The sequence below is a fragment of the Python bivittatus genome, unplaced genomic scaffold (assembly GCF_059951505.1).
Source record: "Python bivittatus isolate LINGU-HERP-01145 unplaced genomic scaffold, Pbiv_v1 ctg000100_np1212, whole genome shotgun sequence".
Lineage (NCBI taxonomy): Eukaryota > Metazoa > Chordata > Lepidosauria > Squamata > Pythonidae > Python > Python bivittatus.
Genome location: NW_028277038.1, coordinates 6,689,098 through 6,706,999, shown reverse-complemented (window position 1 = coordinate 6,706,999; position 17,902 = coordinate 6,689,098). Strand labels below are relative to the sequence as shown.

Sequence of the window (17,902 nt, the reverse complement as noted above, 5' to 3'; positions counted from 1 at the left end):
GTGCGTGTCTGTTTGGAAAGCGGCACCAAAACCCAGATGTTTTTTCAGCGGGGACGGAGAGCTTCACAAGGGCCGGGAGACCCAGGGCTGCCCCAAAGGCGGTTTATTCCGCGCCCCCCCCGCCCCGCTTTTGCATCTCAGATGCAGCAGGACCCAGCTTAGCCTGGAGAGTTGTGCTTGGAGGGGACAGCCTCGCTCCCCTCCAAAAGGAAAAAAAAGTTTTGCACGGGGGGTGGAGACACGCGGCCGTCCCTCGCCTTCAGGGCCGCGGTCCGGGGGCTGCCCTCCGCCCCTCCCTTCCCTTCCCCTCCCCGCCCGGGGGCAGGAAGCCCGGCTCCTCTCAGGGCAGCCTCGCCAGCAAGGGCGCGCGAGCCGAGCCGAGCCGAGCGGAGCGGAGGGCAGCCCCGCGCCGCGGCCAACCAGCCCCGAGAGGCGGCCGCCGCCGGGCACCGCCTTCGCCGGCCCGCAGCCGCCCGGCGCTCCTCGGCCATGGCCTGCCCGGTGGCGGCGCGCGCCTGGCTGGGCGGCCTCCTGCACGACTTCCCCGGGCCGCTGGGCCCCGGCGAGACGCCGCCCTGGAGCGCCGCCGCCGCGGCCCTGCTCCGCCCGGACGAGGCGCCGGCCCAGCTGGCCGAGCTGGCCCGCGGCTTCCTGGGCAGAAGGTGAGCCGCGCCGGGGCCCGCGGGGAGCGCGCGAGCGCGCGAGCGAGCGAGCGCGCGGGCAGGGCGGGAGGGCGCGCACGTGGCTCGGCGGGCCACCCGGGGGGGGGCCTGCATGGGGGGGCCGGCCCGCTTCTTGCAGGGGCCCGCTGCCGCCGACCCCCGCGCGGGGCCGTTTGCAGGACGCGCGGGGGACGTCCCGTGGTTGCGCCTGGCCTCGGCCCCTCGTGCACGGTCGCCGCCGCCTCTCCCGGGGATGCGGCTTGGCCGGACGAGCCCCCTCCGCAGGCTCGCTGGACGGGCTCCCGCCGGCCGGGGACCCAGCCCGCTCCCGGGCTTGCGGAAGCCCCGCGGGGCGGCTGCCTTGGGGCGGGGGCGCGCCAGGTCCCGGAGCGCAGCAGCCCCAGCGGAGGATCCCCTTCTGCAAAACCCGCCGGGCAGCGCCAGCTGTGGCCGTGGCCCCTGCCCACCTCGCGGCCGCCTGGCTGAGGCTTCGCCCGGTGGCCGAACGGACTCCCGTTGGGGGCTTGCGGGGGTGGCCCCCGCTGGCCGGCGACCCAGCCCGTTCGCTGGGTTGGTCGCCTGCGCAACGTGGTCCTTGCATTCAGCCGGCGTCCCAAGGTCCTGCCTGGCGTGGGATGTGCCTAACCTGGTTCCTGAATGACACCTTTGCAGAAGTCCTGGTGTCCCCTCGCTGCGTGGGCGGGTGGTCCACGCAGTACCTTAGCCTAGGAGGGAAAAACCACCTAACCAAGATTAATGCTGGCCAGGCTTGGTGTATTGCAGGGTTCCTCAACCTTGGCAACTTTAAGCCAGGTGGACTTCAACTCCCAGAATTCCCCAGCCAGCGTGCTTTAAGAGGGGTGGACTTCAACTCCCAGAATGCCCCAGCCAGCATGCTTTAAGAGGGGTGGGCTTCAGCTCCCAGAATGCCCCAGCCAGCATTATAGCCTGTAGGCTTCCCCAGCATGCTTTAAACCTGTGGTGGGAATGCAGCTGTGTGTGGGAAAGTTGGAGCACAGGGTGCATGGTATGAACAGAACAGAGGAGGTCACAAGTCCATGTGGGACTGGGGCTGTATTTAGGAAACTCCGTTAACCTGCTCCGTTAACCTGAAATTAGCCTAGTTCGTTTCCAGGGTGAGTGGGCTTGGTGTGCGTTTCTGGTGAAGGAGAGTTTGGAACTGCTGGCTTGGTGTGAATGCGCGTGTCATAGAGGGATCAGAGAATCATGTGCAGGGCGGTCCCTCTAGGGATTCCTGCATGTATAAATGAGAGTTACGAAGACGGAAAGGACAGAGGTACGTTCATTAAATGGAACTTGTGACTTTCCCCGAAAGAAAGACGGAGAGCGTTTGTTGGTTGACGGGTTTTATATATATTGTCAGCATCTGATTTTGAACAGGGATTATTTCAGCATGGCCAGGCATTAAAGAGTTGTGGAAGCAGAGGATATAGGGGTTAAAAAGTACGAGTAGAAGAGAATCTCTGCAGCTCAGGGTTGAAGTGTGGAGTCCTTGGTGCTCTCTGAGCTTGGTGGTTGCCTTGCAGATGTCTCATTACCCAACTAGGTAACATCATCAGGGTGAGGGAACACCAGTGCTAGGTAACAGATAAGGGAACATCATCATTGCACTGATGATGTTACCTAGTCAGGCAGTGAAACGTCTGCAAGCAAACCACCAAGCTCAGAGAGCACCAAGGACTCCACAGGGTTACAAAGTACCATGAAGATCATCTAGTCTCCCCCCTGCCCCAAACAGGAACATTATGGTTAGAAACGAGAAGCGATACAACTAAAATTTGGTGCTGTTCTGATCTAGCTCCATCTTCAGCAGAGCAGCAGTTCTGGGTTATGTTCTGTTGGTCATATTTTGGGGAGAATTCTTGCACTTTTGGCCTTTGTTGACAAGGTGTCCTAACCATCTGAAGGCACAGTGGCCAAGATCTGGCTGGAAGTTTTTGTAATTGTCCTGTGTGCAATCTTTTTCTTCTTCTTTTTCAACTTCCCTGCCCTCTAAATGTCCTTTCATGAAAGGAAACGTGGAAATAAACTGAGAACAATGGTTAGATAAATACTGGTAAGCCGGGAGCTTCTCAGGACTCTGCCTCTAAATAGCTTTTTCCGTTTTATCTCAGGGGTTCTCAGAAGACTAATCTTGAGATTGGGAAATACATGGTCATTGCTGGGTAACTGACTTAATTCACTTGTGGATGTTAGTGAAAAATGCTCTGGGTTACATAATTTGCCAAGTTGGATACTGACTCTGATCTTATTATTAACGGTATAGTTTTTGCCACCCATTTATCTTATATATTTATTTATTAAATTGATGTAGTCGCCTATCTTACATGTGTGACTCTAAGCGGCCTACAATAAAACAATCAAGTAAACAATTATAAAACAACATAATACAATGGTTAAACATTTAAACAGTTGAAACACAGATATAAAGAAGACCGCAGGTGAATGGACCAACGTCTTACACACAGTGTAGCCACCTTGGGCTAGTTCTTGAGGCTAGTTCAAATAGTATAAAATAAGATGATTTTAACAAATATGGTTCTATAGATGTGACAGGTAGACCTGAACTGTTGAATGTTTGTATCATACTGAGGGTTGGGGTGGAGGGTTGGAAAGGTCTTCTGGCTTCTTGGAAGAAGCATGATCTGATATTGTATTGACCCCTTGGTTGGCTCATCACACAAGGGTGATATTCTCAAGGCATTAGTAAATAGGCTTCATTTAGGACTAGGAGGCCCAATGACCCACCCTGATTTCTAGCCTTTCTTGCCCCTTCTCTAACTCTGTTACTTACTGCTACTTTGGAGTAGGTTTTTATGGATTAGCCAAAAGACCATATTCAATTCAAGACACCAAGTTGCATCAAAGACAGTAAAACCGAAGAGCTGCCATTATTTCACCACATTAAAAGATGTTTTGGTAAGTTTGCAAGCCAGTTGGTCCTAAAAGCAATCATTTGGGCAGTCTTAGGTATAAATGTGGCAGTGCTTGCTAACTACATGTATATTTACTCTCTGAAGGAGAGAAAACAGTCTAATACAGTGTTTTGCCACCATAGCAACTTGAAAATGTGCGGACTTCAACTCCCAGAATTCCCCGGCCAGCCATGCTGGCTGGGGAATTCTGGGAGTTGAAGTCCACACATCTTCAAGTTGTCAAGGTTGAGAAACACTGGCCTGATATTAGGGCACCAGTGAAGTGTTCTGACTAGCAATGGATTTGTGATACTGGGTCCTCACTGAGACATGCAAACGAGAATCATGTCTTTCAACATATTTTAATTAATTAATATTTATCTATTTTAATCAATATTTATTCTATTTTTACTGTAAACTGCCCAGAGTCACCCCACAGTGAGATGGGCGGTGACCAATTTGAATGATAAATACATAAATTAATAAAGTGTGCAATGTCGTCTATAGCTGGTGCACCACATTTGCGCTTCCTTTCCTGATCTGGTATTTTCTGGAATTGACTGTAGTTTACTACAGCGTCCCGGAGTTTGAATCTTGCCCTAGTTAAGGGCCATTCTCTGGCCCTGCGTCAGGCCACAGTTGAGTATTTTTCTGCTTTAAATGACCGTTTTATGTTTGATTGATTTTATTGCAATTTCTTGGTCAGATCTGAGCTGCCCAGAGTTGTCAAGAGTTGGGCAGGATACAAGTTTAATAAATTGTTACTGTTGTTATTTTGTCCTTGGCCAACCATTTCAGGATTGTATGGTTGGCGAGGAACTCTGTTGGTTTGAGAACCAGCATCCAGGACTCTTCCCTTGGACTGTTGGCCAACCCAAAATAGTCAAGGGGATAGACCGTGCAGCACCATAGTTGTTGGTCTACCAAATGTAGGGCAGAGTTGTTAGTTACTAAAACTTGTGACACATGTTCAGGAGGACATGTGCCTGCAAGAAAAGCCAGATTTGCTCTCTTGGTTGCCCGCTCTGACTGCGCCTGCAGAATTTGGACTGGGGACTCCACGAAAGCAATAAGACAATCTTAAAATATGTCATTGAAAGCTAAACGAAAACCCTGAAAAGAATCAGGAAATTGAGGTTCATGCGCCTTTGTTCTTCTTCCCCCAAATATTAACTCTACATACTAACCACTGGAATATTTATAATGTATCCCACCAGTAAGAGGTGATTCCCAGTGTTGACCTAAAATCTTATTCTAGCTGTCATTTTATGTATTCCTCTTTATTGGAGCCTGTTTCTAAATGAGCGCATGGATATTTACTAATCTCATGTGACTGTATTTTTGGCAAGCTTTACAGTGGAAGAGTGAGAGATTTTTAGCAAGCCAAGACACGCTTTGGCCTCTGTTGTCCTATTTGAATGGAGAAATAACCCTACCTTGTAAACTTAGCTGGGGGCTATGTTATATGTCTTGGGTGTGGAGCAATGAACAAGACTGAATTCTTCCTTGATTTCAGCGTGAGCAAAGACAGGCTGCATTCTTCAAGCAGAAATAAATTCCTGCCGTTTCAGACAGACTTTCTAGAGTTCAGCTTTGTTTCTTTTGAGGCTGTGAGCAGACACTTTCTGTGCCTTTTGTGGCCTTTTGTGGCTGTTTTTTGCTGGTTCCTTCCAACCCTTTTAAAAAAAAATAGTTTTTATTGTTGTTGTAAAACTTACATCATACATTATATTGTTGATATGCAGTGGTGTTGATACAGTGTGGATTAAAGATTATTAACACTCTCTTGTTTAAATAGCTTGGACCTTGAGGTTACAGAAAGAAAGAAAAATTAGATCCATCTTAATTATGATTTAAAATGCCAATAAGTGTAAGTTTATTTGACTTTTTCATCCAGAGTTGAATATAACATTAAAAAACTGCTACAGGTTGCATCAAAGTGATTGTTGTACAATAAAGGTTTCTGTTATAAGCTGATTATTTATTATTAAGATCTCCGCTCAAATTTGACTTTAAATTTATACTTATTGGTCAGGTTTATGCTTTCAAGAAGTCAACCATATTGGGGCTGTCAGATGTAATAATTGAAGGGATAAATCAAAGGTAGTAAATATGGTATGTCAAATGCTCCTGCTTTTTGGAGGAGCATTCTTCACCCCAAAAGTAAGTTAGTCTGCCTGCCTTGAAAGATCTGGGTCCCCCCCCACAAGTATTGAGTGTGGGAGTGGGTGACCCTCTGGGTGAGGTTCCCCCCCCCTCCCTTCCAGTACTTATGTGAATCTCTGTTGTTATTTTGCATTGTGGGTTTCTGAAAAAAAAACCCAAACCGGTAGATAGATCCAACATTTATTCAACTTAAGTTGAATAAATTGAATAAATAAGTTGAATAAATAAGGTTGAATAAATTGAGCTTATAGAAGCGAATATATGTAGCTCAGGGTTGAACTGTGGAGTCCTTGGGGTTCTCTGAGCTTGGTGGTTTTCTTGCAAACGTTTCGTTACCCGGCTAGGTAATGTCTTCAGTGCACTGAGCTTAACAGGTGGGTGTAGGACACAGCTGGCCAGGGTTGATCCAGATTAATGCTTGCAGAACTTGCCCCATTGTATGTATCCAGGCGTTCTGTCTCCTGTAGGAGAAAGCAGTGGACTGAATTGTCTGCCCTTCGGTGCAGTCTATCACACCGAATATCACACTTGGGAGGGGGGGAATGCAGTGGTCTTAGCACTGACGTCTTATTATCTGGAGAGGCCAGATTCTTGTGGCTTGCGTTAAAAGGAAGCCAAGCCCTATCCAAGCCAAAAGAGGCAAACTGTATCCTGTAGGAAATTTTGAAAGGAAAAGGGAAACCATTGTTAGCGTTCCAGTTCTGGGGTGGAATACGATTGTTTGAGAAGGGGAGAATAACAGGAAATATCAAGAATTAGCTCAGCGCTGAAAATAACCCCCTTACAGTATGGAGGAAAGGGATAAACCGTTTCCAGATGGGACAAGTATGAATGCTAGTATTGAATGGATTGTCTTCAGCTGTCTAGAAGAAGTTGCTGGGAATTGTAATTGACAAGAGCTGTAGGGTTGATGTGGAGTTTTACCATCAGAGCCAAAAGCGGTTTGGGGGTCTGCCATAAATATGATTCACAACCTTCATGTGATTCCCTTGTGAGCATTATTGGTGTTCTAGGAACCTTTAGAAGTACATCCCTAATCCAGATTTCATATTATAACTACAGGTAGTCCCCGGGTTAAGAACGGATGGTTTAAGGACGACCCATTGTTAAGAACGGAGCCTATTGTAGCAAAATTTGAGTTAAATACACAATGGTTTGAGTTAGGCACACAATAGTTCATTACACAATACTACTTATACAGTATTATACAATAATACTGTTCCGGCTTACATATAAATTCGATTTAAGGACAGACCTTGGGACACGGAGCTCTGTGTAATTGAAAATAAATTGTCACTAAAGCACACGTAATGGACGCAATCAGATCTGTTCTTGTAAAATGGTCTGTACATGGGCATAAGGAAGATGTATTATATTCTACCATGCTAGCAGTTTTCTGATCCTGTATTCCACCGACCGCAAACTTCAGTTGAGGGAGAAGCTCAGCGTTCACCCAGTGGGGTGTCTGACTGTTCTCCTTCCAAACTGTATCTTGCAAGCCATAGCACTTTGTGGTTTGTCAGCAAACAAGGATGGGGGAACTATCTTATAGAAGGGGAGAGGAGGACACGTAGGCTCCAAGATCGTTCACATAATGGCCGAAACATGGTTTGATATTATGCCTGAGAGAGACATCACCTCGGACCTTTTTGCAACCAAGCGTTGCTGTACGTGAGGGACTGCAACTCCGCTGTGGCCATTGCGGGTTACCAAGTTAGCGAAAGATAATTCAAGCTGATAAACATCTTTGGTATTTCCCTGCTTGTATGCAAGGAGCTCAAAAATCCACAGAAATGTTGTTTTGCCTGTTCTCTCTCCATAGCCCTTTCACTCACCTCATTTTTTTCAATTAGGAACGCACCGCCTCTTCTTGCGGCCTCCTTAATTCACGCAGCGGTCAGTGAGATGCTCCAAACTGACCTCGGTGATTTTAAAAAACAGAACCTAGAAGAAGAGGAAGCCGGTGACAGTGGGACATGCCCCCGTAAGTATTTTCCCTCCCGTGGTTCTAAATATAGTTCACGATCTCGAACAAAAGCTCCTTATTTCGGGTGCAGTGTTGTTCACCTCTTTCTCCCTAAGTAATTTAAAATAATTTAATTTAAAATGTGTATGTTATTCTTTATAATAAAAAAATGAAGCAGTGGATAAGGCTTAGAAACACCATATGCAGGTACAATTATAATACAAAAACTTTATCCTAAATAATTAGCAAGTAAAAGATAGAACAAGACAAAGATGAAACAAACAGCTTCAGTGAATAATTAGCTTTAATCTAGAAACTTAAAATAATAATAATAATGCCACCATTGTGGCATTGCAGCTTGAAGATGCCGTATTCTGGTTAACAGCTGTCTTACTTCAGATGGAAAAAGGCATTTGGGAAAGGCCCATACCAGATTATCTTGGACTGATAGTAAGTTGATACAAATCCAGGTCTCAAATCATTGGAAGTATTAAAAGAGAAGCATCTACATTTTAACAAGCCAGTGAAACTCTTTCAAAACTCTGAGAAGTGGGCCGGATCATGCTAAACTATGGTTTGTATTGTCGTGCTTTATTGTATTAATCAGCCAGATCAGCACAACTTGTTAAGGCTTAAGCCATGGTTTACAGATCATTGAGGCCAGGTTCACACAACCAAGTTAGACCTGAACAAGAGTGGGCTTAAGAGTGATGCATGAACCTAACTGTGGTTTGAAATGGTCGGTCTAAATCAAACATTGTATTCTTCTCTAACTTGAATTTGAATGGGCAAATGGAGTCCCACCTATATTGTAGAAATTGCAATGGGGGGTATACCAAAGCATGAAGATAGGCCGATGTCTTGACATTGAAGGATTTAACTAACAGAAATAATGGCTTTTATGGTTTTCAGTGGCATGACAAGTTCATTGCCGATGGCTCAGCATAACTGCAAAACAAGTTGTTACAACAAAATGAATGGAAACTAGTGAGGTCATACTTAGCAGTCCATAATCTTATCACAACAACCCAAAGAGTTGCGGCCAACGTATGTTGAGGAATGGGAACTGCTTTCCAGCTTAGTTTTCCATTATGGCACGATGTTGCTCATATATACTGTTGTTACTATGCTTATGGAGAAATGGAGCTGCCCTGCCCTTGAAATGAATGGGAAAGCTTTTGTGTATTTTTGATACACCTTGTTTGGAGAAGACAGATTCCCAGCCTGAGTTTTCTGTCTGCAGAGTGGTTGATAACATAGGATTGGATCCAAAGAAACATTGAGGGGAAGTGAAAAATGCAACTAGCTTTGTTCTGCAAACGCGTAAGAGTTTGCACATTGCGGTGATAATGCACATTCTGGAGACCACAATATCGTTGCATAATCAGAACATCTGTTTTGGGTTTAATTCATGTTTCTTGCATGTTGCTTTCCTGTGAAGTACAAAACAATGGGAAGCTATTTTATCCCAACTCCAACTTTTACTCCATATTGCTTAGTTTTGTCTACGTTGGCAAGTAATGATTACGTTGGCTTTCAGGCAGGGTTTTTTTCTGGAGATGCTGAGGTCCAAACGTGGCACGCTGATGTGCTGTCTTGCAGAGCTACAGCCTGTTTTGCATAGAAAGTCCATATTTAGATCTAGACTAGCAGGTTGAGTATGGCACAGTCATTGTATTCATCATACAACACATTGAAATGCTAGATGAATGTGCATTAGATGTTGATTTCTTGCAGTATTCTCTGGATTTTACACGTTAGTTGTAATATCAGCTTGTTTAGCGGTTGACAGGGTTCCTTTCTGCAAGGACGGATGTAGCTTTAAGTTAGACCTGCTTGAGTGAGAAACCACAAACGCCCTTCCTCCTTCTCTTTGCTAAGACTTGGAGACAAATGACAACAAAGTGGGGGAAGATGGTCTCTCCAGCACATGTCTCCTTTATACCTAAATTATCTTGTTGCCACTGTTCTTTGATGGTTTTTCACAACTAATAACTGAGCTTGTTCGTCTCCTGTTCAAGGCTTCCTTTCTAGCTGTTCTTGGTGTCAACTTGTAAAGCTCTCATTTATTATGAGAACTTCACTTTCCTCTTGGGCCTTTCTTCCAAAGTTTCTCTACAGCAGTGTTTCTCAACCTTGGCAACATGAAGATGTGTGGGCTTTAACTCCCAGAATTCCCCAGCGAGCATGGCTGGCTGGGGAATTCTGGGAGTTGAAGTCCACACATTTTCATGTTGCCAAGGTTGAGCAACACTGCTCTACAGGGTTCTGTAATCTGCCGTGCTTTGACATGTGTATATGGTTTTTTATTGTATTTTAATTAATGTGTATTCTTGTTTTAGTGTAAACCGCCCAGAGCCGCTCTTGCATGAGATGGGCGGTGACTAAATTTGAGAGAGAGAGAGAGAGCGAGCGCGAGCGCGCGCTTGATTACAATGCCAATTTTTTTATCTTGTCTTCTTTTTGATGCCCACACATGGAAGTCACCGTTTATGGAATTAGTTTGGGTCAGTCCCCATCTACCTTACTGGATTACTGTAGGGTTAGAATGTGATTTTGGAAGTTGTCTACTTTGGTGTAAATTTCTAAAAGGATACCCATCACACAGCCATAGAAGACCTTGCCATAGAAGACCTTGTCTTCTGCTTAAGCAACCTGCTGGTATATTCTCCCTCTGCATCAAAACGAAGTTAAGAAGTTGGGTCCATCTGCTGGGGAGAATGAAAAGTACATGTCTTTTCATGACATTTAAGAGCAGCATAATAAATTTATCTTTTAGCAAGTCTCTAAAGTTTTAATGTTAGTATTACCACCCAACACTAATGTTATTTAACCATTTAGCAAATGGTTAAATAAAAGTTCAAGTTGGGGGAGAAATCTCATGGAGGAAGATCCCAAATGAGGCAATGGAAGTTCCAAAATACACATTTCAATAAGTTCTTTTTCTTCAATGGCAGTTCTGGATGGTGGTCCTTTGCAACGCTATTTCTTTAACAAACTCTTGGAGATTTGCCGCAAATGGCAGAAAGAGTTACCCGCCTTGAAGCCATCTAAGCGCTACCTTCAGATTTCTGTCCATGCAACCCGTAATACTCGACGGAAGATGGAAGATAGACATGTTTCCCTACCAGAATTTAACCAACTTTTCGGCCTGGAGGTAAGTTTCTAGAAGCTGGGGAGGAAACACTGATAGAAATCACCCTTCGTTATCATGCTAATGCCATTCCAACCTACTGTATGTTTTGGATCTGCAAGTTCTGTCTTTCCTTATCTTTGTCCCCGTTAACGATCACTGGTGGGATTTGGTGCTTGAAAACGTCTCAGGGAGGGGCACGCATTTTCTTTCCCTCCAAAGAGTTCTCCTAATTTTTAATTTTTTGTTTTACATGTTTGGATCCCAGTGCAATCCAAAGACTCGTGGTGGCTTACACTGAATATAAAAACCGTGGTACAGACTTCTGTAAAAATAAGAAAAACCACACCAACCATGGCAATTAGATTCAGGGTTCCTAAAAAAACCTTGATTTTCTAAGATGGTGGTGGGACAGAAAAATCAAAGTAGGTTGGGAATTGATTAATGATGGGAAGAAAGGGAAGGAAATAAATGTAATGATGGAACGATTGGGCTGCCAACTTCTCACCTTGCCCCCAAATGAATTATGACCATGGAGATTCAAGCAATGTATTTGCCCAAGGTCATTTCCTTTAACCTTGGTTCAACAAATCTCTTTTGTGTTCTTCTTCTCTCTCTACTCATCCTTGCCACCAAAAGGATGGTGTAGATCGAGCCTACTTTGCTGTCTTTGATGGTCATGGAGGGATCGAGGCAGCTAATTATGCAGCCACCCATTTGCATGTCAACCTGGCACATCACAAGGAGCTTCTGGAAAATCCAGCAGAAGCTTTGAGAGATTCCTTCCAGAAGACAGATGAGATGTTCCTATCAAGGGCCAGGAGAGAGGTAAGTGGGTGGAACGAAGGGAGGGACCAAATGCTGGTAGAATGTTAGCAAAAGAGGACGTGTAAAAGTTAGGGAGCGAGTTTGGAGAAATATATTCTCCTGACAAGTGACTTTTCTGTACCGACTTTTAAGTTGGTTGGGATGCAACTAACCCAAACAAAGATTAGTTCACAGAGTTGGTTTTAGACTAAGAATCTGTAATCTGAAGAAATGGAAAATGGAATTGAGATGAACATCAGTCAGGGTCTGAGCTGAAGTTCTTAACTTTTTTGCACCATGGACCCCTACAAGCGTGTGCTGAAACCTTCTCAGAAAAATGTGTTTAAATGCCCAAAATAAAATACATTGATATAGACTTTATTACCAAGGACACCAATTCTGCTCAAATACGGTTATCGAAATATTAAAAACAATTCCAATGATTTAGAGCAGTGTTCCTCAACCTTGTCAGCTTAAGATCCAGCCAGGCTGGCTGGGGAATTCTGGGAGTTGGTCCACACATCTTAAAGTTGACAAGGTTGAGGAACACTGGTTTAGAGAGTGAAAATTATTGAGGTTAATGAGAATTTTGGAGTCTAGAGGCCATCCATTACTTTATGGCCTATGCTCATGATTGAACAAAAAGCTACAGTTAGAGGTTAGTGAAAATAAAGTTGTAATTGTTTCCCACCCAAGTCTACAGATGCCCTGAAATCCATGCAGGGATTCCGAAAACTAAGAATCCTGGTCTAAGTCTTTGCAAATAGAGAACTATTTCTGATCAGAGTTTGGCTGATCCCATTTTCCTTACGGGGCTGGGTTAGAAACTGGGGTCCCAAGTTAGTATAATACATAGTAAGGGGACCAGCTGCTTAAAAACAACTTGCTACGACGGGGTAACTTAAATCAGAGTTATTTAAATCTCCAAGGGGCAAAATTGTGCTTAAATCAGGTTTTCATTTGTGTAAGTCATCTTTTTCATAATCAAATAGCCATATGAAAAATAATGCAAGTTTGCAACTTTTATAGGGGATTAGAATACAATTGGCCGTTGTTACCCTCAGCGACGTATCTGCAGTTGCAATAGAAAAATCAGAGATCTGCAGTAAAGTTTCATATATTGATGGATCTGGCGTGGCCTTTGTGTATTTTATCTACGAACATAATGGCAGTTGTGGTTTTGGGCCTGCATAGAATATGTTTCTCCCATTGTGTCTTTATTAGTGATCGCAGATCTGTGGTTGCTCGGCTGAAGTGGAATTTGTACGAGTAACAAAGATCACTTTGTTTCCTTGCTTTTTTTATTTTTTTAAATGCTCGGTTTCGGGTACCAATTTGCATGTGGTTTGCACAGTTTTAAAACCAGAAACTCAGTAGGAAAACTGCTTTAAGTGGAAAGGGCCTTGTGCAGACCCTGAAATGGCACCGCCAGAAAGATGTATTTTCTCATAAATATGCATAGTGTTGCAGCCTTAATTATAGAAATGGAGGGAGAAATAAAGACCTGCATGCAATAATGAACTGCATGTTATTGTCCAAAGTGTTTAATAGCTGATGAGATCTCATGGCAGGTGGTGCAAAACAGGTGGTGTAAATTCAGTGTAATCGCACATCTTTAAGAGAATATCCTTTAGCAGAATATTAATAGAATATCTGTCTTTGCAGTTGTTAATTTTCTTCATGTGTTATGTTTCATCCTTTGGGAGGAAAAAAAAAAACTTTCCCCACTTTTTCAAAATATGTCTACAGAAACTGCGCAGCGGCACGACAGGCGTGTCCTCTTTCATTGTGGAGGATAAACTACATATAGCATGGCTTGGAGACTCCCAAGTGATGCTGGTCCAACAAGGGAAGGTTATCACTCTGATGGAACCTCATAAACCAGAACGAGAGGTAACTTGCCCCATTGTTCTTCAAAATTTGTAATCTATGTTGGTTTGGGCTCACTTTAGGATAAAGACAGTAGTTTACCTATTGGGAAGATCTCCTGAATGTCTAAATAGTTTATTTCTTTCCCTAGCCTTTATTTTTTTAATTGGAGAACCCAGAATGACCTGTTGCATCAGCTGAACGTTAGAGCCACAATGTAGTGGCATTGTAGGCCTGGGGTTGGGGAAAGAGAAAATACAGGATTAGCTTCCTGAAGCTTCTCTTTCAGCAGAGACCTTGGAAAAGGAAACTGAGAGATGTTCCTCAAGAAAAGAGGTCTTTATTTTATTTTTATTTATTTAACAAATTTATATGGCCACCCAACTCACGCATAGTGACTTCAGGCGGCTTACACCTCTTTCTGCAAATGTGGTTATCTGTGGGGAAATATCTTCCTGAAGACAGAATTTAGATCTTAGGCAGAAATCATAAGATGGATTAGATTGGAAAGAAACGTTTTGTCTTTGGTGGATTCTGTCACTTCTGTCAGACGCCTGCTTAACTGCAGCCCTTTGGTGTAAGGAAAGGATCAGATAGTTGTCTCACTGATGTGCAGTCTAGACCTTCTTAGATGACCGAAAAGCAGCTGTTATAGTTGACGCTTCCTGTGAAGACAGGGTGGCTTCGAGGCTACCCTTTCTTGAATAACGTATAAATGAGTGCAGAGTGCTGGCTGGGGAATTCTGGGAGTTGTAGTCCACACATCTTCAAGTTCCCAAGGTTGAGAAACACTGCTCGAGAAACTAGAGTTAAAACGAGCCACAATTTTACTGCACTGTATGAATTCAGGAGTAGCAAGCGAAGCGCACATTTCAAAAGGGGTTGTAAAGGAGATCTTGCTTCCCTGAGCTGTAAGAGAAGGTTTCAGGAGCAGGAAAGCAAAAAGGGACACACTTTTCTTCTTTCCATTTTCCAAACCTCTCCTCTGTCCGTTGCATTGTCCACGACAAAGGCTTCAGTGTGTTTGTTTCCTTGCCTGTATAGGACGAGCGACAACGCATAGAAGCTTTAGGGGGCTGCATAACGTACATGGACTGTTGGCGTGTTAACGGCACCCTGGCGGTTTCCAGAGCTATCGGTAAGAGTGTTGTTTAAAGCTCGTCAGCCAGTAGGCATTTGCTGAACATTTTTAGCTCAGATAAGACAGCCAATGGATCAATGCAATGGGAAATCTTTCTCCAGTTGCAACTTTGCATTTCTGACCAAGCAGGGCTGATCCCAACTGTCGGCCTCCACAGTTAGAAACTTTACAAAGAACTTGCTTATATAACGATTAGAAAAACCAGTGACAGCAAACTGAAGAGTTTTTTGGGAAGAAACCTGTAAAGAACGAGAGTATTAAAAAACAAAACAGCCAGACCTATCCCAATTCCACAAGGCCACCTGTTTTTCAGATGAAGAAAGACGGTGGCATCTTTTAACCTTGGCACGTTGGCTGCCATTGAGGCACCTACGCTGAGAATTGCTCCGCACAGTGCATTGCCATAGTAACCCAAACCTGACAGTGCGCAGTAAAGAATAAAGTTCTTGCCGTTCGCTCCCGAAGCATCTGCAGTGATATTTTTAATATTTTAAATAGGCAGCCAGAAGTGTGCATTAATATCTGGGGCTGTGGCTAACAGTTCTTCCTCTTAGCTCAGACGATTAGGTATGCGAATATTCTGAAATAGGTCATTATATTCTTTGTTTTCCCATCTATATGTGGAATGTTATAGGGAGCCCTTTGCTTATTACACATATCCTTAACTGGCTCATTGTAGAAGACGTAGGGAATGGCCTTGAAGGACTGGAGGAAGAGCCTCTACCAAAGCAATGGTCAGATAAGAGGGGCTTGAGCCGAGGCCAAGAAAGTAACATGAGAACACCTCTGAAACAAGCTCTTCCCTAGTTCACACGAAGATAAAGTGAGGGAAGGAGAAGCACATTCAGACTTGCAAGATTTTGTTACTATAGATGTTACAATAAAAGTAGTCCTGACCTATATGGTGTTGGTTTCTTCATCTGGTCTTCCTTGTTGGGCTGATACTCAACCATTTCCACGCAGCACGGCCAGTGGCTGCACCTTGAATAAAGAGAAGCATTAGGCATGGTTTACCTTGTCGGAGGAAGGCCCCATATCTGTCATGTACCCCATGGCAGAGCAGAGGCAGCTCATTATAAGGGGCCCCAAGCTGTGGTTGCTGATTTTCCCCCAGAGAAGCAAACTCTGCTTCCTTCCATCACTTGAGATATGGAAAGAGGCCAGAACAAAAGCAAAACTCAGCAGAATAGTGGGAAGAATGCCTTCCCCCCCTAGTTTTAGAACTTCAGTCCCTCAAAAGTACAGCAAACACTTGGGAGTCAGGCTAAGGCAATAATGCAATGCGTGATCATTTGCCGCTGGTCCAAAGAGTTGTGGGCTGTTTGACAGAAGGAATTGGAGCTTGTGCTCCTTCAGTGAATATTTATCTCCTGCTCTCTCTCTTTTTTTAAGGGGACCTAATGCAAAAGCCTTACATCTCCGGCTGTGCAGACAGTGCATCGTTTGAGCTGACGGGGGCGGAAGATTATGTCCTCCTTGCGTGTGATGGGTTCTTCGATGCCATCCAGCCTGTTGAGGTGGTGGACCACGTTCTAGAGCACTTAATGGAAAAACAAGGAGATGGCCTTCAGACGGCGGAGAGGCTGGTGGCTGTGGCTAAACAAAGTGGCTCTACCGACAACATCACCGTCCTGGTGGTGTTTCTACGTGAGCCCAAGGACATTGTCACCGACTGCCTCAGAGACCCCAAAAGCTGCCCTGCGGATGATGGCGCAGCAGGGTCCTTGTTTAGCTTCTTCAGCCCCGGAGCAAACAACTGAAAGAGCGTCGCTCTGAAAGCCACAGCCTTTTCTAATGCCCAACGCCCAGATGTGAGCAAGTTCTTAAAAACTCTTCTCCATTGGAAGAAGAAAGGTGAGGCCTGGATTGGACGCCTGGGTTTAACACGGAAAAGAAAATCCATCCAGTTCTCCCTAACCCCAGGCCATGCCTGGGTCGTACAACTTCAGGCTACAGCTGGAGAAATGGTAGGATAGAAGGTCTAGCCTTCTGTTGAAGAAACCATTGGGAGCAGGGAAGGCAAACTTAACCTTCTCACTGGCTTGGTTTTGTACGGGGAAGGGTTGGGGTTTATATGGAAAAGGTGTCAGTCAGGCTGAAGTGATACAGCTCAAGCCGATCAGTAAAAAATAGGGTTTGGGTAAATTGGTGGTTGAAGCCCTTGCTTCTCGAGAAGTTGCGTGGTGGGCTCCCATCTCTTGTCTCGGGAGAGAGCGAAAGGTGTGCTTGAGCGAATAACTTAGGAGGCCTTGTTGCGAGATGCTTAAATAGCATTGGACGGAAAGGGGGCTGCGTTGGGGTCTTTTTGAAATTACAATTTAATAAGCTAGGGCTTGATTCAGTATTAAATCCAGACGGTTGGAATATCAACCGTCTTGTTCTGAGTGCAAGATTCAGGTGGCGCTTTTGTATACCAAAGAAAATAGCCAAGAATGTCAGCTATGAGGTTTAAGAAAACAAAGTTGATAAAGAACTGATAAGAATCTACTGTCTCCCCCCCCCCCCCCGTCTCCAATTATTTAATGCTGTGTTTCTCAACCTTGGCAGTTTTCAGAGGTGTGGACTTCAGCTCCCAGAATTCCCCAGCCAGCCTTGCTGGCTGGGGAATTCTGGGAGTTAAAGTCCCCACTTCTGAAAACTGCCAAGGTTGAGAAACACTGATTTAATGTTTCAGTCCTGCATCCAACTCATATATGGTCATACAGTACCATAAGCTAAGCTGAGATAACATAAGTTGCAGTCAAATTGCCAAACATGATTTTTGCATAACTGTCATCTGTGCCATTCTGCCCAGTGTTCCCAGATGTTCTTTAGCATACACATATTTTTTTTCCTCAAATTAAAAAAGATGTTCTGGGCATCCGCATCTCTCAGTGAACCATATATTAAGTATTTAAATATTTTATTATTTGTATACTGGCTTGTATTCTCCCAGAAGGTTTATTTGAATCAGATGTTTAGGTGTACATATTGACTATTATTTTATCACTGGTATTTGAAACAGCCAGCTTTCAAATGCCACTGGCCTGCTGACAAAGGGGTAGGATTACTTTTGCTATCATATTCTGTGGACTGCATGTTAGCTTTTATCGTCCTAAGAGTTTATTTCAGACATTTAAACACTGCTTAAGCACTGGAGCCTTTTTTAAACGTATGTCGAGATCTCTGTCATACAGAACCACTTTTGCTGTAAACGATGGGAATAACTGGAAACTTTCCAAA

The 17,902-nt window shown here is 44.5% G+C and overlaps 1 protein-coding gene across 1 annotated transcript; it reads left to right on the top strand.

The window, feature by feature from the left end:
- The first annotated feature begins 323 nt into the window (after positions 1–323).
- On the top strand, positions 324–17,253 carry PPM1F (protein phosphatase, Mg2+/Mn2+ dependent 1F). The gene is made up of 7 exons (XM_088135367.1): positions 324–662; positions 7,618–7,748; positions 10,688–10,887; positions 11,503–11,691; positions 13,420–13,563; positions 14,584–14,677; positions 16,073–17,253. The coding sequence occupies exons 1-7, from the start codon at positions 490–492 to the stop codon at positions 16,438–16,440; spliced, it is 1,299 nt and encodes a 432-aa protein (XP_087991493.1). The 5' UTR covers positions 324–489; the 3' UTR covers positions 16,441–17,253.
- Positions 17,254–17,902: the final 649 nt, after the last annotated feature.